The sequence below is a fragment of the Mobula birostris genome, chromosome 4 (genome assembly GCF_030028105.1).
Source record: "Mobula birostris isolate sMobBir1 chromosome 4, sMobBir1.hap1, whole genome shotgun sequence".
Classification (NCBI taxonomy): Eukaryota; Metazoa; Chordata; class Chondrichthyes; order Myliobatiformes; family Myliobatidae; genus Mobula; species Mobula birostris.
This window is the reverse complement of record NC_092373.1, coordinates 55,608,678-55,630,960: the sequence shown is the minus strand read 5'-3', so window position 1 is coordinate 55,630,960 and position 22,283 is coordinate 55,608,678. Positions and strand designations below refer to the sequence as shown.

Sequence of the window (22,283 nt, the reverse complement as noted above, 5' to 3'; positions counted from 1 at the left end):
TAGCTCATACAAACTACTGAAATTTTGTTATTTACACTTCAAGACAGGATCTTCTTTCCCTCTTAACCACACACTCTCTTAATAATATTTAGCTTGCAGAGTGCAAGTTTAGTCTGTGACCTGCAGCATATTTGTGCAAGCTGGCAACAAAGTCTGTAAATAAAAGTAACTTGGATTTAAGACAAATAGATCTCCTCACATCAGAAGGTGTTACCTCCATCATGAAAATCTCTTAGTAATTAACTGGTTTTAAAGACCGTCATAATGTGGTGATGATGAATCTGGAGGAAACATGTCACTGAAGGAAATGAAGCATGCTAAAGATTAGAGCCCCAGTCATTCTATGCTGATCTCATTAACTTCTGAATCGCTTACACAAAATCCAGCATTTCCAGGTGACAGAGAATAGGGTGTAAATCCACTCACTCAGCTAGGTCATTAGAAGGTGGAAGTAGGGATATGGATGTTTATTGGGGCAAATCAGCAGCTCCAGTGGGAGTTCCTGTTGCCTGATCCCTTCTCTTCACAATTTTGCAAGTGCAGTCAAGAGCACAGCCCTCTGAAAGAAGACATCTTCCATTTCCAGAATCAGAATAGGAATCAGGTTTACTCTCACTGTCCGATGTAACATGAAAATTGTTGATTTGCAGCCATAGTACAGTGCAGAGACATAAAATTACTCTAAGTTACAAAATATATAAATAGTGCAAAGAAAAGGAATCTGACGACAGGGTGAAGAAGGTATTCCTGAATCACCGAGTGTGGGTCCTCAAGCTCCTGTACCTTGTCTTCGATGATAATAAAGTGAAGAGAATATGCCCTGATCCTTAAAATCTGACAGCACCTGGCGAAGCTGAGATCTCTGTCTCAGAGGATGATGTCAGAACATCCTTCAAAAGGGCGAACCTTCACAAATCATCAGGCCCCAACGGTGTACTGACCCACTGACTGGAGTGTTCATGGACATCTTCAACCTCTCATTGCTGTGGTCCGAGGTTCCCACCTGCTTTAAGAGGGTATTAATAATACTGATGCTCAAGAACAGCAAAGTGAGCTGCCTCAACAACTATCACCCAGTAGCACTCACATCTCTGTAATGAAGTGGTGGTAATGGCTAGAATTAACTCCTGCCCTAGTAAGTACCTGGAACCACGGTATTGGAGCACCTAGACAACAGTAGAAACATACATCTGTCTGCTGTTTATTCAATGCAGCTGGGTGTTCAATACTATCATCCCTCAATAGGACATATGACTAGACACTGCTCAAACGTTACCTATACATTCACAGCTGACATAATTGTAGCTGTTAAAATTTCTAATGGCAGCAAGGAGACATACAGGAGTGAGATAGACTACCTGCTGAGTGGCACTGCAATAACCTTGCTCTCAGTGTTAGGCAGACCAAGCAATTGATTGTAGACTTCATGAATGGGCAGTCAGGAGAGCACATTGAGGGGTCAGCAGTGAAAAGCATAAGCAGTTCGAACATCTCAAAAGATCTGTCCTGGCCCAGCAGATTGATGAAATCATGAAGAAAGCACACTAGCCGCTCTACTCCGTTAGGAGTTTGAAGAGATCTGGTAGGTCACCGAAGACTCTTGCCAATTTCTATAGATGTACAACGGAGAGCATTCTGACTGGTAGCATCAGAGCCTAGCACTGAGGTCCAATGCACAGGATTGCAAGAGGCTGAAAAGGGTTAAAATCTCAACCAGTTCCATCATGTGCACAGACCTCCCCACCATAAAGGACATTTTCAAGAGATAGTACCTCCTTCAGCATGTGGCAGGCTCTAGATACAGAATGGCATTGGCAGGCATCTACATCATGTATCCATTTTAATAAAATCAGACAAATTAACTGGAAACTGTAACCTTAGCTTTCTAATACTTCACAGATGATGCCTGGTCTGCTGAGTGGATCCAGGATTTTCTGCTTTGAATTCAGATTTCCAACTTCTATGCTTTTTTTTAAAGTGCATTTGGTACCCTTGACTAAGGAAATATTAATATCCTTCTTAATTTTAACAAACCAACTAACAATACACTTCCCAAGTTTTGCCATCTATTATCTAAAGAAGATTTCTAAGGATCAAGGACTTTTGAAATCACAAACCAAGCAGAAGATAATCTGCAGAAATTGTATTTTCCCTCATTTTTAGGGGGCTTTCATGTTGCATTTTAGAATGAGGGTTAAAAAACTTTCTTGCTATTTTTAATACTTTTTTGATATTATCAAAGAGAGTTGGTAGGATGCACCCAAAAGCTCCAATTTATGTTGGTAATAGAAGTGTGTGGGATATCTTTAAATTTATGAATGATGCACTGAATATGTCAAACTTGTTCAAGTAAAGTACACAAGCCAAGCTCTGAATTTTTATCCAGTAATGATCACTGGGGCAATCTAAACTAAATGTAATTATTTTTACATGACATAAAGCATGAAAATGGGTATTAATTGATCCAATTTCTAGATCCAAAGATTCTTGTAATTCGTTATTAACTTTAATTCAACACCCTATTTTTCCTGATCATTTCAAATACGTCAGATTTCCAAGATTTAGAAAATAATCTGAAGCATGTAAATATCCTAAATACCTCCCAGATAAGTCTAGTTTCTCCTCTTTATAAAGGGAAGCAAACTGCGAAGCAGAATGTTTAAGCTGTTGGGTATTTCATTTCGTCTAAAATGAGGAAATGTGAAGAAAGTCAGGTTAGAAAGCCAGGACTTCTTTCCACTGCAATATCAATATTGGAAAAACATTGCTAAGCACTAAGATAATAAGCAGAATAGAGCCATCAGGAAAAAATTTTCCAACTTGTCTCCTGAATACATTAGGATGTAAAAATTATCAGGAATCAAAGAACATTTGTAAATAAATGGAGATTAGGAATATAAGTTACAGTCAAGGTGTCATGCTATGTTAACATAACCCCCTAACTGGGATAAAGTAGACCAGGTCTACATATTGGTGCTATGTGCAACTACATTTTAAATCGTATCCCTTCTCAGTAAATGTTTTTTTTCACCATAATGGGTAAAGTGCTGTCTAATGCCTTATTGTTTTATGGCATAAGTGTTTGTCATTTATATTTAAATTGATAAAATTGCTAAGATAGCAGAGATTTCATCTTGTTAAATCTTTAAACCAACTTTACCTTAAGTCTTACTTTGTTTTCTTTCTATAACTATACTGCTGCGCTTTTTCTCTCAATTGCTTTTTAATGTTTACTCTTTACCCTATTACTTCACTTCAATGAACTAATTTTATCGCAATATTGTAGATCAGTAATGTATTTTGCCTCCTTGGACTATCATGAGGCAGGAAAGAGGTGAGTTCTCTCAATTCTTACTTAACAGCCATTTATTATCATAATTACTGACCAGTTCTTCATCTTATGGTTGCCTATCATTTTGCTGTGGATTATTACCGTCCTGTGTGTGTTCCTCTTAGCCCTCACAAACTCACCAGCACCGTAATTATCAGCATTAAGTTAGGTTCTCCTACTTGGGGGTCGAGTATGAAAATTAATTTTCTTACAGATTTTTTTGCTATTTCTCTAAGTTATATCTACCATATGAGAAAAACAGAAAGAAAGGCATCAAAAGTAAAGTGTGACAACTCTGCTCCAGTCATACAAAACACAGCAGTTTCCACCCTTTCAGAGACAAATTACAATATGACGAGACCATTTGAACCTTCAAGCAAATCATGACTGCTCTACCTCAATGCATATTCCTTATAGTGCATTTCATGTCTAGAAATCCATCTACTTTTGTTTTAAATATATTCAACAATCTGACCTTCAGCAATTTCTGTGGCAGAGAATTTCACAGCTTTCACACACTCAAGAATTTTTTCCTCACCTCAGGCGTAAATAACTTGCCCCATATCTAACACTGTGACTCCACATTTTAGGAACTTGGCAAAGAAAGATCCTCTCAACATCCAATCTGCCTGGCCCTATGAGAATGCTGTTCATTTCAGTCAGATGTCGTCCTATACTTCTAAACTCCAGTGAAGACACCTCTAGTTGAACATGTTCTTTCCATTATCAAAAAGTGTTTAAAAATCCAAATACATCCCATCTAATTGTTCTTCCTTATTTATTTCTCCAGTAACATCCTCAAAATACTCTAGTATATTCGATTTTCCTTTTGTAAATTCAAATTGAGTTTTTCTAATCAGGTTAAGATTTTCTGAGTGTGCAGCTTATCACATTGTTCATAATAATCTTCAACAATTTCCTCACAACTAATGACAGTTTGCAGTTGCATGTATTGTTTACTCTCTCCTTTAACAAAAGGGGTATATCCATTACCCTTCAAACTGCTGGATCTGTTGCATTACCTACAAAATTCTGAAAAATGACAACTAAGCATTCACTATTTCCAAGGCTACATCTTCCAGTATTTTGGGATGGAGATCTTCCGACTCAGGGGTTTATTGCCTTTTGGACCCATTAATTTCTCTGGCAATAATTTTTGCTGAACACGTATAGGAAATTATCTGTGTCTTAGTCATGCCCCATGCATACAAGCCCTCTGACCCAACTGGTCAGTGCCAGCTAAGATGCCCCATCCAAGCTCATTCCATTTCCCTGCATTTGGCCATATCCTTCTCAACCTTTCCCATCTATTTATCTGTCCAAATGTCTTTTAAGAGTTATTATTGTACTCATCTTAACTACTTCCTCTGGCAGTTGAACCCAAAGAGATACCACACTTTGTGTGAACAGAAAGATGCCCCTCAAGCTCCTCTTCAATCTTTTCCTTCTTGCCCTCAATCTTAAAGGGCCCCTCCATTCATTGTGAAACTCCTACATGGATTTGACTTTCCAAAGTGCAATACCTCGCACTTATCCAAATTGAACTCCATTTCCCATTCTTCAGCCCAGTTACTCAGCTGATCAAGATCTCCCAGTAGTTTTTGATAACTTCTTAATTGTCCACCATACCACCTATGTTAGTATCATCTGCGTACTTACTAGCCACGTCTTGTACATTATTATCCCAATTATTGAGGCATACCATTAGTCATGAGCCATTATTCTGATAAATGACTTTCTACCATAATCTTAATGTTTTCTACCAATAAGTCATTTGTCTATCCAAATAGACAACTCTTCCTGGATTCCATGTGATCTATCCTTCAAGAGTAGACTACCATGCGGAACTTTATCTAAAGCCTAACTGAAGTCATATAAATCACATCTACCACTGTGCCTTCACCAACCATCTTCACCAAGAGACTGTCATCAGAGACTTGTTGTTTGCTGATGACTGCGCACTCAACGCCAGCACAGAGCAGGAGATGCAGCGTGAAATAGACTGCTTCTCACAAGCCTGCAACAACTTCAGACTCACTATCAGCACCAAAAAGACCGAAGTTATGTACCAGCCTGCCCCAGGAAAGCCATACCAGGAGCCGCGCATCACGGTGAAGGGCCAGAACCTCCAGGCAGTTGACAACTTCACCTACCTGGGCAGCATACTCTCTCGCGCAGTGAATATAGACGCTGAGGTCAACAACAGGATTGCCAAAGCCAGCGCCGCCTTTGGGAGACTCCGTGAGAACGTCTGGGAGCGGGGAGGACTCAGCCTTACCACCAAGCTGAAGGTCTACTGTGCAGTGGTCCTTACCACCCTCCTTTACGCCAGCGAGACCTGTACTGTCTACAGCAGACACGCCAAACAGCTCAACCACTTTCACCTGAGCTGTCTCCGCAGACTCCTCCACATCAGGTAGCAGGGCAAAGTCCCCGACACGGAAATCCTGGAACGAGCTGGGCTCTGCAGCGTCTACACCCTCCTGCTGAAAGCCCAAGCCAGGTGGGCTGGGCATGTGGTCAGAATGCCAGACAGCCGATTGCCTAAGCAGCTGCTGTACGGAGAACTGTGTCAGGGCAAGCGCTCAGTCGGGGGGCAGAAGAAACGTTACAAAGACTGCCTCAAAGCGTCCTTCAAAGGCCTGGGTGTCGACATTAAGACGTGGGAGACACTTGCCCTCGACCTTCCAGCTTGGCGCAGCAAGATCACCACAGGAGCCCGTGCAGCTGAAGTCAGGCGCATCATCGAGGCGCAACGAAAGCGTGCTGTGCGCAAGGCACGAGCAGCATCCACTGCCACGACAGCACCCACCCACTTGTGTCCCACATGTGGGCGAGCCTTCAGGGCCCAGATTGGCCTCATCAGTCACCTCCGGACCCACAGCCACCAATATCCCATTTGACTTTGAAGCCATGGTCATCTTCGACTACGAAGGACGAACAACAACAACCAACCATCTTGATCACCTCATCAAAAAAAAACAATTAAGTTTGTAAGACAAGATCTCCCATGCACAAAGCCATGCTGACTATTCCCAATCCAGATATATGTACTATATTTCCATCCCTCAGAATCACCTCCAGGAACTTGCCTACTACAGATGGTAGACTTACTAGCCTAGAGTTCTCAGGTTTTCTATCACTGCCATCCTTAAATAAACATTCACTACCCTCCAGTCTACCACAGCTCAACAATGTTAACAATGATGCAAAGATATCAGCCTAGGCTCCTGCAATTTTGTTATTTCCACTACTATATACTCCCTTGTACCCAACAATGTGGGACCAATACTTGCCTTCGGTGTGAGATCAGAGAAGGTGGAATTAATATCACAAAGCAAGATACCTACATCAGGCTACTAGTGCTTATTGAATACAATGTAATCATACCCTCAGTTTTATTCAACAAGCTCCAAAATCTGGGCTTCTGTACCCCACTCTACAACCAGATCCTTGACTTCCTCACCGGGAGACCACAGCCAGTGTGGATCAGAAATGATATCTCCCCACCACAGTTAACACTGATGTACCACAAAGATGTGTGCTTAGCCTTCTGTTCTACTCTCTCTACACCCCAGACTGTGCGGCTAGGCACAGCTCAAACGCCATCTATAAATTTCCTGATGACACTACTATTGCTGGAAGAATTTCAGGTGGTGATCAGGGAGGCACACAAGAACGAGACAGATCGGTTAGTTGAGTGGTGTCACAACAACCTTGCACTCAACATCAGTAATACCATGGAACTGATTGTGGTCTTCAGAAAGGGGATGTTGAGGGAACACACAGCAGTCAGCCTCGAGAGATCAGCAGTGGAAAGGATGAGCAGTTTCAAATTCCTGAGGTTCAATGTCTCTGAAGATCAATCCTGGGTCCAACATGTTGATGTAATTACAAAGAAGGCATGATAGCAGCTTTGTTTTATTATAGTTTGAGGAGAATTGGTATAAGACAATAAGATCATAAGGTACAGGATCAGAATAAGGGCTTTTGGCCCATTGAGTCTGCTCCACCATTTCACCATGGCTGATCCAATTTTCCTCTCAGTTTCAGTCTCCTGCCTTCTCCTTGTATCCCTACATGCCCTGACCAATCAAGAAACAGCCTCTGCCTTAAACATACATACAATATGTCACCAAAGAGTCTAGCAAATTTCTATAAGTGTACAATGGAAAATGCTTGCATCACCGTCTGGTATGGAGGGGGTCACTGCACAGGATCAGAAAAAGATGCAGAAAGTTCCATCATGGGCATGAGCATCCCCAGTATCCAGGACACCTTCTAAAGGCAATGCCTGAAAAAGGCAACATCCATCATTAAGAACACTCATCACCCAGGACATTGCAAAGAGAATGTACAGCCTTTAGACCAGGGGTGGCCAAGAGTGGCGCATTGGATGATTAGAAGTGGCTCATTGCACCCCAGTGATAATAATAATAAAGTAAGCCTACTCATGCAAAAAGTATCAACCAAAAACCGATTTGTAGAAAAACAATCTATAACAGTTCAAGTAGCTTAGAGCTAGAAATGGGTTTTACTGAGAATAAATCTAAAATTTAGCAATTTTATTATTTCGCACACGTCTTTTAGTGAAAGTTATCTTCTTTCACATTAATCTGTTTTCAATTAAAAGAAGATATTCAATGAGTCAAACTAGGAAAGAAGGACTTTTGTTCTGCAGTCGTTCCATAACTGTTCAATACACGTTTGATACTTGTTTGATCCTGAGGCGCCAGGCATCTGCACAGCGGTGCGTCACAGGTTTTTGCCAGTCAGTTTACAACTGATACTCGTGCGCTACGGAGTTGTGCTTTAATCGTCCTTTGTGAACATTTGTAATTTTGTACTTTTTTGAAAATTAAGCCTTGTTTTTACATTCAGTTACCCATCACAGTGCAAAAGAAAATGAGCAAAAGAAGTTGTGGAAGTTTGGCAATGACAGAAGCGTTCTACAACATCGCTTTAGCGTTGGCCGAAAAATGGAAGCCTTTCTCTGATGGAGAAGAAATTGTTAAGCCTTGTCTCCAAGATGTCTTGGTGATAAAAATATCGAAAGGAAAGTAGACAAAATTGTTCTGTCAAGCACACAGTTACGAGACGCACCGAAGAACTCTGTCAGGATGTATCTGAGCAACTGAAAGGCCTTGTCCATGCTTGTACTTTCTTTTCTTTAGCTTTAGACGAATCTGCTGACATATGTGATGTAGCCCAGTTAAACAATTTTATAAGAGGAACTGATGATAATTTTAGTGTCTTTGAAGAACTTATCAGTCTTGAGTCGCTTCATGGAAAAACAAGAGGATCAGACATATTTGACACAGTAAAATCACGCCTAGAAAATCTACAGCTAGATTCTAGTAAACTCATTGGTGTTTGTACTGACGGAGCGCCGTCAATGATAGGTAAAGTTGCTGGGACTACAACTTTGCTTGAAAACTTTTTAGGTCGTACTCTACTAAAATACCACTGCATTATACACCAAGATTCACTGTGTGGAAAAACTTTAAATTTGCAGCATGTTATGTTACTGGTTGTGAAATGCGTGAATAAAATTAGAGCAAGAGGATTAAGCAGACGAGAATTCAAAGAATATTGATATTGTGAAATGTTAGATTTGGAATAAGGCGATCTCGTCCTTCATTGTGAGGTGAGCTGGCTTTCTAGAGGACAGGTTCTGAGTAGATTTTGGAAATTGAAAAATGCTGTTCATAATTTTCTAGAAGAGAAAAATGAACTGCCTGAGGAAAGAGCCCTTTTATGTGATAACAATTAGATATTTGACTTAGCATTTTCAGTTGACATTACCAGCCATCTCAATGATCTAAATCTGAAAGTCCAGGGCAAGAACAAATTGTTTCCTAGCTTAGTAAATGATATCAATGTATTCAAGATGAAGTTAAAACTGTTCACCTCTCAGTTAGAAAATGAGGATTTGAGCCATTTTCCGCACTTAAAAGAGCAGAGTGAATGTGCTGAAGATAATGGCAATTTTACAAAACATACTGAAAAAAATCAGGTTATTCCAAGAGTCATTTGAAAGTCGTTTTTGTGATTTTGCTCAAGAAGAAGAAGGCATACTTGCATTTATAAGCTCATTTTCACCTAGTGAACAAAAAATCATGAAGATGCCTAGTAACATACACATGGAAGTTATTAACTTGAAAACAAATGCATTATTGAACATGAAATTTGATGAGCTTCCCTCAGTCCCAAATGCTTCTGACATGATTAATTTCTGGCGATCATTACCCTGTGAACATTTTCCAGAACTAAGAAAATTTGCTCAGAGTTATATCTGTCGTTTCAGAATGACGTACAGATGTGAAGAAGCATTTTCAGCCATGAAATTGATTAAAAACAAAACAAGGTCGCGACTGACTGATTCAAATTTGAAGAATTCTCTGCTGCTCTCAGTAACTAATTTAACTCCAAAGATTAAAAGCTTGGCGAAATCAAAACAGACTCAAAAGTCTCATTAAGATAAGTAATGTTTATCTTGTTTTTATATTAAATCAATATATCATGTAAAAATGCTAAATATGTCCATATTAACAACTTCAGCAAAACAAGCCCCTTTTCCACCCACACAGTCAGGCCTCCAACCAGAGGCCAGGCCACCTCTAGCCTCCAGTCTTTGGCCCTGGACTCTCAGACTTGTAGACATCGGGCCAATTTTTACAAGAATTGAATGAGGGTACAATAGTTGTATGGCTCATCTGAACTCGTGCGTGAAAAAATTGACACATGGAATGTAAAAGGTTGGCCACCCCTGTTTTAGACCCTCTGCCTTCAGATTTCTGAATGAACTACGAACCGATCTACCTCACAACGTTTTTTGCTCTCCTTTTGCACTACTTACTTAATTTATATATATATTTCGTATTGTAGTTCACAGTCTTTTTAATTAGGTCATGCAATATACTGCTGCTGAAAGGCAACAAATTTCATGACATATGTCATTAATATTAAACCTGATTCTGATACTCCTTTTCCACACCAATGTCATGCATGACCTGCATGTGACCATGATGATCCAACGACCCCCCCCGCCAAGCTTTGTTACACTACACTTATGCATTTAGAACATTTATTACTGCACAGAGTATAAATATCTCACAGCAACTGTCAGAAACAGAAACTATTCCTCACTTCCTGCAACAGATGGTTCAGATGAACACTGCCCACTTCTGAACTGTCAAACATTTGGTCAGTTCAGATATTAGTTCCATTGTTCCGTTTCAAATTACAGCATTGACAATGATCTGCATCTTGACTTAACAATTTTTCCTGGGAAGGGTGTATCACAGAGGACTACTTAAAGAACAAGAGCCCTCCATCCTCTTATTATTGCAAGATCAGAACATGTGTGCAGAGCTTACATCTTTAACTTCTTGCTGCTTCAGGCTGTGGTTCTCTCCTGCTTTAAAAGGACAACATCATTCTGATACCCAAGAAAAACAAGGTAACATGCCTTAATAACTACTGCCCAGTTGCTTGAATATCCACCATTCTGAAGTGCTTCAAGAGGCTGGTCATAGCAACATCATCTCCTTGTTTCCAAACAAGCATGACCCACTGCAATTTGTTTACTGCAGAAACAGGTCTGACTACAGTGGATGCTCTCTCCCTGGTCCTACACTCATTTCGATGTACACGTGATAAATAAATCTGAATCCTCGACTTTCTGACCAACAGACTGCAATCAGTAAGGACAGGCAGCAACAGCTCCACCGTGATTATTCTGAACACTGATGTTCTTCAGGGTTGTGTGCCCAGCCCCCTGCTCTACTCTCTGTACACTCACGACTGTGTGGCCAGATTCTGCTTTAACTCCATCTACAGTTTTACAGATGATACCTCCACATGATGGGTCAGAATAGAGGAAGACAAAAAGTGTGCATGGGGTGGGAGGGAGGTGTTGTAATGCATATGTTCCTGATTGTTGCATCACTGTCTGGTATGGAGGGGCCACAGCACAGAATCAGAAAAAGCGGCAGAAAGTTGAAAACTCAGCCAGCTCCATCATGGGCACTGGCATCTTCAAAAGGTGAAACCTCAAAAAAAGGCAGCATCTATCATTAAGGACGCCCATTACCCAGGACATGCCCCCTTCTCATTGCTACAGGGGTACAGGAGCCTGAAAGCACACACTCAAAGTTTCATGAACAGCTTCTTCCCCTCTGCCATCAGATTTCTGAATGGACAATGAATGCACAAAGAAGTTCTGAAGAAGGGTCTCAGCCTGAAATGTCGACTGTTTACTGTTTTTCATAGATCCTGCCTACCCTGCTGAGTGCCTCCAGCATTTTTGTGTGTCGCTGTTGAAAGAGTGGATTTGTCAGCGTCACAGTGAACATATGCTGATCATGAAACAAGCAAACATCTATTACTGAAAATTGAAGGTAGTTGTGAATATTCATCAGGCTGGTTGTAGAAATTTAAGAAAAGGTATGGCATTAAATGTTTAAAGATTTGCAGTGATAAAGCATCTGATGATCACAAAGTAGCAGAGAAATTCATTGACAAATTTGCCAAGATCATCGCTGATGAAAATCTAACATGCTGAATGGCTGCATCAGTAATTTGTATGATGAACAAGTGTAAGACAAAGACTACTTACCAGTTGCACCCATATACAGAGTTGGGAATGATGGTGATGCCAAACAGCCATGAACTGTCCAACTGGGTGGCTGAGGGTGGTGATAGCTTATCTTTCTGATGGTTCTATGCACACATTATTGTTTCATGCACAAAATTATTAAAACTATTATATGAAACTACCTTCAGGGTATATGTATAAGCTGTATATGTAATGTAAATGGGTTTCCTGCTTCGACTCGGGTCCCATCATCGAGGTACTGCATTATATAGATGCAAATATTCCAAAAAACCAAAAAATCTGACATCTGAAATACTTCTGGCCCAAGCATTTCAAATAAGTAGTACTCAAGTGTATTATGAATTGCAATGTACTGCTGCCGCAGATCAACAAATTTCATGGCATATGCCAGTGAGATAACATCTGATTCTGATTGTGACTACACCAACATTGTTGAGGTTGAGGTGGTTCAGAGCTTCAAGTTCCAAGGTGTGGACATCACCAGTAGCTTGTCCTAGCCTCTACTTCCTCAAGAAGCTAAAGAAAGTTGGCAAGTTCCTGTCAACTTTCACCAATTTTTACTGATTCATCATTAAAATCATTTTGGCTGGATGTGTAACAGCTTGGTACGGCAACTGCTCTGCATGTAACCACAGGAAACTGCAGAGATTGATGGACATGGCTCAGCACATCAGAGGAACTAATCTTCCCTCCTTGGACCCTGTCTACACTTCTCAGTAACTCGGTAAAGCACCCAGTACAATCAAACAGCCCCACCACCCTGGACATACCCTTTTCTTTCCCCTGCTATCAGGCAGAAGGTACAAAAGCCTGAAAGCACATACCACCAGGCTTGAGGGCAGCTTCTGTCCCACTGCTTTCAGACTATTGAACAGAACTCTTATATGATAAAATGAACTCTTGGCCTCACAATCTACCTCAGTATGATCTTGCACTTCATCATTTACCTGCACTGTCCTTTTTCCAGTAGCTTTTACACTTTATTCTGCATTGTTATTCTTTGACCCTATTCCAGCTCAATGCACTGTGTGATGATTTGATCTGAATAAACAGTATGCAAGACAAGCTTCTCATGATATCTTGGTACATTTGACAATAATAAACCAATCTGGATATTGAAGTAGTTTCAGTTGATTTTCTTAAACTAATAAATTTTAACACACTGTATGTAATTGTTTTCTTTTTCATCTTCCTTTGAATTCCTATTGCTTTCATTGACATTTCTCAGGCATCAAAAGATCTTGGAATGACCACGGCAGACAGCCATGGTGGAGTTGAAACTTTCCAGCTGTCCAGGATTCCGAAGTTTAATGAACTAAGCACAACTTCGGTCCACACAGGTTACTCAGGATAGAAAGCTCTTGCCACAGCTTAGTCCTGGGTTTCTGAATTTGGCTCAGTTCATATATATAGCGGTTGGCACCAAGTATCAAAACAAGAATGGCCACTCTACTCCAGTCACCCAATCCATTTTGGGCCACAGCTATAACAAAACCAAACCCTGTAACATGGCAACAATGGGAGTAAACCTTCCAGACCGACATCGAACACGCACCAATTTTAACATCAGTGGCAAAGCAAGAGGAAGCAATAAAACAAAGCAAGCACTTGCGAGAACTTGGGTAGAAGTACTTTGATGCTCTGCACCTACAGAATGAATCTGAACTGACAGATCCAGCAGAAAATCTTTAGATGCTTGCAATTAGACCATTGTGACAGGAAATGTAGAGAAGTCTTGACACAGAACCAGAGCAGTGGAATGATTTGGCAGCAAGCAACATTTTACTAATAAACTACAAAATAATATGCCACGAGGGACTACCAAACAAGATAGAACAGACACTTAACATGACAAGGCAACAAGGACTGTGGATGAGAGCTGGGTTTAAATAGGCTGCAGGTGATGAGTTGGAAATGAGTGACAGGTGACTCCTATTAGCTGGGTGGAGACAGAAGTGCCTACCTGTGCAGACCAGGCACATTGGGCATGATTTTCACCACAGTGATGGCATCTCCATGGAGGCTGATGTGATTCTGTGGAGACTGTAGGCTGTGGATTGTTATCTGATGGTAAACATTGAGATTTTCAGGAGGGGTCTCCAGTTCCAGTACTGCCTGAATCAGTGGAGATGGGGATGGCAGAATCAGTGCAAGATCTCTCTTGACTTCCCCCCAGTTGTGAGCTGTGGAGCATGCATTGACCCAGTACAAATCGGATGGCAGATTCTTCTGTGTCCTTCCAGCTATCTTGGACTCCAACAATCAAGCTCGGATAAGCATTGCTTCTTTGAATTTTCTCAGAGGAACGCCTTTTGTACTTGCATTCCTGTACCACCAGGGTCAATCTTGCAACTAACTCCTCTACGTTCTCATAGGGGGTCTGCCAGACGTGAGAACTGTATGTGTGTCACAAAGACGCTGTCCTGCGCCCCCCCCAATACGTTGTCCAAAGCCTGGAAAGCTGTCTCTGCTGATAACGTTGTGTCCTAGCAGTTGAATAAATGGACGCTTCATCAAGAGCTGAGGAGATTCACAGCCTTACTAACATCAACATCAGTTAACCAGGAAGGCACAGAGAAAAAGGTTTCCCCCCCCACCCCCCGGTAGTTCATGAAGGTGCACTGGCATGTTAACTGGTACCAAGCAGGATATACATTTCATCATTTTACCTCACATATTCCCTTCCTCTGTGGTTCCCATTTACAGGGGGAGAGATGAACCATATCGGGTTGATTGCAAGAACGTGGCAAGTGCACAAGCTGGTGAATGATCATACGGTGAAATGACTGGGCCTCGGACACGCAGGAAGAACTCTCTTTTGGACACCAGCTTTCAAGTGCGGATGCTTTTCATTTTGGCGGGCTCACTTCGTAGCTCCCGCACTGTAAGTCGTCCAGCAAGTACAATGGCTAAGGTGACTCAGTAAAAACACTTAACCCTGCTACTCCATTGTTGTTCTTGCTCCGCACACACGTAACAGACCCCACCTAAGCAGTTGCCGTAATCAACCATACCATCCTCCCCCCCCACCCACCCCCACCCCCACCTGGACATTCGCTCTTCTCCCCTCTCCCATCGGGTAGAAGATACAAAAGCCTGAAAGTACATACCACCTGGCTCCAGGACAGTTTCTATCCCACTGTTATCAGACTCTTGAATCGACTTCTTATACGACAAGATGGACTCCTGACCTCACAATCTACCTTGGTATGATCTTGCACTTTATTGTTTACCTGCACTGCAATTGAAATATAAGTAAAATATAAAGGGAGGGGCCACGAAAGGGAACTGCCAAAATCTATGAGATAAAGATATCCAAAGTTTAAGGCTCAAAAGGAATTTAGTGAATTACCAGTTTTTGCCAAGACTGAAGAGAGGTGGGTCTATGATATATTAGACAGAGGGTAAACATGGGGTTTGTAAATTCAGCACATAATCTTTTCACCCATGCCGCTGAACCATACCAGGTGGGTGTTCTCTTCAAAACTGCTCAGACAGGACCACAGAGTGGTATTGCAGCAGAACTAATAAGGAGGTTGAAACAAATGGATGCAGCTCGACGCATGGGCATCACTATTCCATTCCGTTTCCTGCAACTGGTGCAAATATGAATGCAATTTTGTCCATGGGATCTTGGTAACTGCTGCCAATTCTACTCTGCTATTGCCTAGCTATACCTTTTTTTTTCCAAGGAAAACCATTAATTGCACATTTTAAACATTTATATTGATCTTTAAGCTCTACATGTAACTGTGCACTTCATCCCACCCAACTTTATCTGGTCAGCATATCATTCTATCTCTACCCTAATCATGCACTTTTCGAACTTTCTCCTAAATGTATCTCCATAAGTATTCTCTACAATTACTCCCCTTTCTGAGTTACTGGAAATTGAAAACAACTGATGACATTTGCCACCCCTGTCCCGATGTTTTGGAGGAAAATATAGCAATGGTTAATGAATTATAGAGTCACAGAATAGAAATAGGCCCCTTGGCCCATCTAGTCCATGCTGAACTATTATTAATTTGCCACGTCCCATAAACCTGCACCAAGACCATAGGCTTCCATACCCCTCACATCCAAGTACCTGTCCAAATTTCTCTTAAACGTTGAAATCGAATCCACATCTATTACATATGCTGGCAGCTTATTCCACACTCTCACTACCATCTGAGTGAAGAAGTTCCCCCCATCATGTTCCCCTTAAACATTTCACCGACATATGCAAAAGCACAAGTAGTTAAACCACATTAAACACTTGTTTCACTTATTAGAACAATCCTGAAATTAATTGATGTAGCAAGTGCTCGTGGACCTTTGTCCTTTTTCAAAGATAATTAAACAACAGTTCACCTGCGCATCTTCAATCTGTAAAATATCAACATAAATATTGAGGTTCCAACACTCATTAACCTCATGTTATGCCTCATTTAGCTAGGAGTGACTGGCACAGGGAAAGTGGCCCTGGTTACAAAGCATCAAGAGATCACAGTAACATTGCCTGATTACAAAGCTTCCAGTCATCTATTAAAATCGATATAACATCAAAGTAAGTAACACAGATAATGGGAATGAACTAAAAATAAAAATAGATAGACAACGATGGACAAACTTAGACTGAAAGACACAGAGAGTCAGAATGAAAGATTTACATTTTTAGTGCTTCTCCCAGCTTCAGTTAGTCTCAAAGCTTTAAGTACATATGAAATGTAATAGTTACTGGACTAACAATGGAGCAGTCAGTTTGTGAATAGGAAGCTCGCACAAAAGCAGTATGACAATAACTAAATATTTTGTTAATATGACCATGATTGAGAGGTAAATATTGGAGAGTACGCCAGGAAAAATACACTTGCTCTTCTTTGAAGTTGTGCCAAAAAGCATTTTAAAAGGCAGATAGTGCATTGGTTTAATGCCTCATCCAAAAGGTGGCACTCCTAACCAAGTAGCACTTCCTCTGTACTTCACCAAAGTGTCACTGCAGATTTCTCTGCTTGCATGTGTGGAGGCAGACTTAAATATGCAGGCTCAGTAGCCAACTCTTACCGACAGGCACACAAGACAAAGCCCATCAGAACGAAAGAGAAAAATAAACAGCAGACACAGTAAACAAGCATGAAAGGCAAACTAAGTGTGCCACCATGAGCAATTAGCTTTATTTTAATTGATGACGGAACAAGCAGCAGAAGCGTGAAGCTTGTGGTAATGGCTGAAACAGCTGCTAAAGGCAAGCTTTGTAGGCTAGGCACCAGCTTGGAGAACTCAAGATAACATAAATATTCGCGCTTTATCTCAGTGGAAAATACAATGTTGCAGCTTAGGATGTTAAAAAAAATCATAACACAAAATTGATGGCATAGTATTTTAACATACAATCAGAAACAGGAGAGGAGCCTAAATTAAAACGATAAAGAATGATACTGCTCATTAATCATGAAGGATCAATTGTTACCTCCTTAATCAATAATCGACAACTCTTGTCTCCGAACTCATTGAGGTCCTCCATGTTACCTTAAGCTCTGTCAATGATCCATATCCCAAAAAATCCAGCTCAACACTGACCTAAGCTCCAAACCTCACATCCAAACAATCTCAAAACACTTAGTTCTACATTCCTTCTGCCCCAACTTTACCTGCACAAGCACATCATAAGAACCAGCCTCCTTTCTATGGACTGTCTACATTTCTCTCTGTCTTAGTAAAGCAGCTAGCATAATCAAAACTCAACCCATCCCCCCCCCCAAGACATCTCTCTTCTCCCCTTCTCAATTGGGCAGAAGATACAAAAGCCTGTAAGCACATGCCACCAGGCTCAAGGGCAGATTTATCCCCACTGTTATCAGACTCTTGAATGGACTTCTTATACAATAAGATGGACTCTTGACCTCACAATCTACCTTGTTATGATCTTGCACTTTATCATTTATTTTCACTGTACCCTTTTAGCTGCTTTTACACTTTATTCTGCATTGTTATTGTTTTACCTTATTTCTAGCTCAATATACTGTGTAATGATTTGATCAAGACAAGCTTTTCACTGTATCCTCATTCACGTGACGATAATAAACCAGTAAGCCATAACTGGCACTCAAATTATTGCTAACTCCATTTTTAGTTTCTCCAACATGTTTTTTTTGCCAGTGCTAGTCCCTAACCCCAGTAGTATGACCAAGGCTGCAGCTGCCTTAGTCGCACGTACTAGAGCACTCTCACTAAATTCTTCCATCTTGTCACTTTCACTCCATGAATTGCTTCTTCTCCCGATCAGTTTACTATATGGCACCCATTTCTCCTCTGCGAATGCATTGGATGACTAAAGGAGCTATGCAAAAGAAAGGTCCTATTAGTAACATGGGTGCTCAGGAGTGGAAACACCCACTTGGCAAAATGTGACAATTGAGCAATGAGCTGTCATAAGTACCTTGTACTCCTCCTAGTTTTTAGTTTGGATCTTGAGCGCTGAGTGCAAGGAAGAAATGCAAAAACTTTGCTCACTTAGCCTATGCCACAGAGCGTGAATGACTACAACGGCCCATTTTAGGCAGCACAAAGAATAAATTCTACTTGATGCAGAAACTTAAAAAAATCAAATTATGTACAATCACAGTAAATGTCTATAGTCTTCTGACAATGATCATATACAGCAGTAAACTAACATTACAGCAAATCTGTCACTCTTTACAATCTGAGCCATTTGGCATTTGCTGCACTCAGCTACTGCTTATTAATTAGACTCTTGTATTGGCCATATACAGTATATAGTGCTGTCACCTGTGCAGCAGAAATCCAAACCATTAAACCTGCTGGTGAATAAATCAGCATTGAATATATAGAATCAAGCTTCTTGAAACAAATCATAAATCACTTTGTAGATGTCTTCACCTGCTGATTGATAGCTTTGTGTTCTGCTTGATGTTGGTCATTTACAATTTCTGGGTCCCGATCTTCAGTTTCCTCGCGTGGATTGTTCTCATCATCAGCTAACATGCAAACGATGGAAAACTTTGTTACTTAATTCATTAAATGCACAACAGTGACAATCCAAACTATCTTTTAGTATTTTTGCAATCAATACTGTTTATGAACTCAGTTTGGAAATATGCCCAAGTTTTAATTTACCAGCTATGATGCCAAATTTCAGTAACACACTCGAACAATGCATAACTTGAAGGCATACCAACAATATTAAAAGACAATTTTAACTTTCTACTTTATTCATGTGTGTGCGTATATAGAGAATATCTTTATATGGACAGAAAATTTGGATGTGTGGCAATTAACTACACTTCCACATGAAAATTCCATGCATTGAGTACAAAAACTTTCATGAAGTGAGATGTTGCAAAGGCACATGATAACCAAATAAGTAGACATGCCTGCTGGACATATGAGGAGCAGCCAAAACATCATTTGATTAACTTGTAACTATTGTTGTCATTTTGGAGTTCAACTCTCAGCAGCTGATACAGGAGGAATCTGCCCACACTCTTCCACCATTGCCAGTGCTATTTAATGAGAACAACAAGGGTAGCTGCTGATTGATTTCCAGGTAGGCCCATTGTTTCTGGTTGCTCCTGCCCCACTGAACTCCTGTCCTCATACCTCAACTCCATTTTAACCCCTTGGTTCAGTCCTTTCCCATCTATATCTGCGACACTTCACATGCTTTTGATCTCAACAACTTTCAATTCCATGGCCCTGACCGCCTCAATTTCTCCATGGATATCCAGTCCCTGCACACTTCTATCCCTCATCAAGAAGGCCTTAAAGCTCTCCACTTCTTTCTTGACAACAGACCCAACCGGTTCCCCTCCACCACCACCCTCCTCCGTCTGATAGAACTGGTCCACACCCTCAACAATTTTTCTTTCAGCTCCTCCCACTTTCTCCAAACTCAACAAGTCGCAATAGACACCTGCATGGGCTCAGCTATGCCTGCCTTTTCGTTGGGTATGTGAAACAGTCCATGTTTTAAGTCAATAGACAATAGACAATAGGTGCAGGAGTAGGCCATAATGCCCTTCGAGCCAGCACCACCATTCACTGTGATCATGGCTGATCATCCACAATCAGTATCCAGTTCCTGCCTTATCCCCATAACCTTTGATTCTGCTATCTTTAAGAGCTCTATCCATCTCTTTCTTGAAAGCATCCAGAGACTTGGCCTCCACAGCCTTCTGGGGCACAGCATTCCATATATCCACCAATCTCTGGGTGAAAAAGTTTTTCCTCAACTCCGTTTTAAATGGCCTACCCCTAATTCTTAAACTGTGGCCTCTGGTTCTGGACTCACCCATCAGCGGGAACATGCTTCCTGCCTGCAGTGTGTCCAATCCCTTAATAATCTTATATATTTCATTAAGATCCCCTCTCAGCCTTCTAAATTCCGGAGTATACAAGCTCAGTCGCTCCAATCTTTCGACATATGACAGTCCCGCCATCCCGGGAATTAACCTTGTGAACCTACGCTGCACTCCCACAATAGCAAGAATGTCCTTCCTCAAATTTGGAGACCAAAACTGCACACGGTACTCCAGCTGTGGTCTCACCAGGGCCCTGTACAGCTGCAGAAGGACCTCTTTGCTCTTATACTCAATTCCCCTTGTTATGAAGGTCAGCATGCCATTAGCTTTCTTCACTGCCTGCTGTACTTGCAATGCTTGCTTTCAGCGATTGATGTACAAGAACACCTAGATCTCGTTGTGCTTCCCCTTTTCCTAACTTGACTCCATTTAGGTAATAATCTGCCTTCCCGTTCTTACCACCAAGGTGGATAACCTCACATTTATCCACATTAAACTGCATCTGCCATGCATCTGCCCACTCACCCAGCCTGTCCAAGTCACCCTGCATTCTCATAACATCCTTCTCACATTTCACACTACCACCCAGCTTTGTGTCATTGGCAAATTTGTTAATGTTACTTTTAATTCCCTCATCTAAATCATTAATATATATTGTAAACAGCTGCGGTCCCAGCACTGAACCCTGTGGTACCCCACTGGTCACCGCCTGCCATTCCGAAAGGGATCTGTTAATCGCTACTCTTTGTTTTCTGTCAGCCAGCCAATTTGCAATCCATGTCAGTACTCTGTCCCCAATACCATGTGCCCTAATTTTGCCCACTAATCTCCTATTTGGGACTTTATCAAAGGCTTTCTGAAAGTCCAGGTACACTACATCCACTGGCTCTCCCTTGTCCATTTTCATAGTTACATCCTCAAAAAATTCCAGAAGATTAGTCAAGCATGATTTCCCCTTTGTAAATCCATGCTGACCCGGACCAATCCTGTTACTACTATCCAGATGTGTCTCAATTTCATCTTTTATAATTGACTCAAGCATCTTTCCCACCACCAACGTCAGGCTAACCGGTCTATAATTCCGTTTTCTCTCTTCCTCCCTTCTTGAAGAGAGGGACAACATTAGCCACCCTCCAATCCACAGGAGCTGATCCTGAATCTATAGAACATTGGAAAACGATTACCAATGCGTCCACAATTTCTAAAGCCACCTCCATAAGTACCTTGGGATGCAGACCATCAGGTCCCGGGGACTTATCAGCCTTCAGACCCAACAGCCTACCAAAACACCATTTCCTGCCTAATATAAATTTCCTTCAGTTCATCCATTACCCTAGGTCCTTTGGCCACTATTACACTATCACCTCCCTGGTAATGCTCCCCAACTTTTTCTATGCTAAACTGACAGCTGCATTGGTGCAACTTCATGCATCCACGCTGAGCTCGTCAATTTCATCAACTTTGACACCAACTTCCACCCTGCCCTTAAATTCATTTGGTTCATTTCCGACACCACACTCCCCTTTCTTAATCTCTCTGTCTCCATCACTGGAGACAAACTGTCTACTGATATCTTTTATAAACTCACTGATTCCCACGACTATCTTGACTATACCTCTTTCCTCCCTGACTCCTGTAAAAGTGCCACTTCCCTTTTCACAGTTCCTTCCTCTCTGCCACATCTGTTCCCAGGACGCAGCTTTCCTTCCCAGGCCATCAGAGATGTCCTCCTTCTTCAAAGAATGAGATTTCTCTTCCTTCACCATTGATGCTGCCTTCACCCACATCTACTCTATATCCCAACATCCACGCTCATCACATCTTCCCGTTGCCTCAAGAGGGCCAGAGTTCCTCTTGCCCTCGTCTACCACTCCATCAGCTATTGCATCCAAAACATCATTTTCTACAAATTCTGCCATCTTCAACAGCACCCTACCACAAAGCCCATTTTTACCTCCCTTTCCCACTCTCCTTCCACAAGGATCACTCCCTGAATAATTCCCTTGTCCATTTGTCCCTCTCCACT

General features: G+C 41.4%; 1 protein-coding gene across 2 annotated transcripts in view; it reads right to left on the bottom strand.

Annotated features, from left to right (window-relative positions):
* golim4a (golgi integral membrane protein 4a) overlaps positions 1-22,283 on the bottom strand; it is a 104,136-nt gene that overhangs the window by 11,601 nt on the left and 70,252 nt on the right. For both annotated transcript variants that reach the window (XM_072255394.1, XM_072255395.1), the window contains exon 12: positions 18,837-18,934. In XM_072255394.1, coding sequence (XP_072111495.1) covers positions 18,837-18,934 — 98 coding nt within the window. The remainder of the gene's footprint in view (positions 1-18,836; positions 18,935-22,283) is intronic.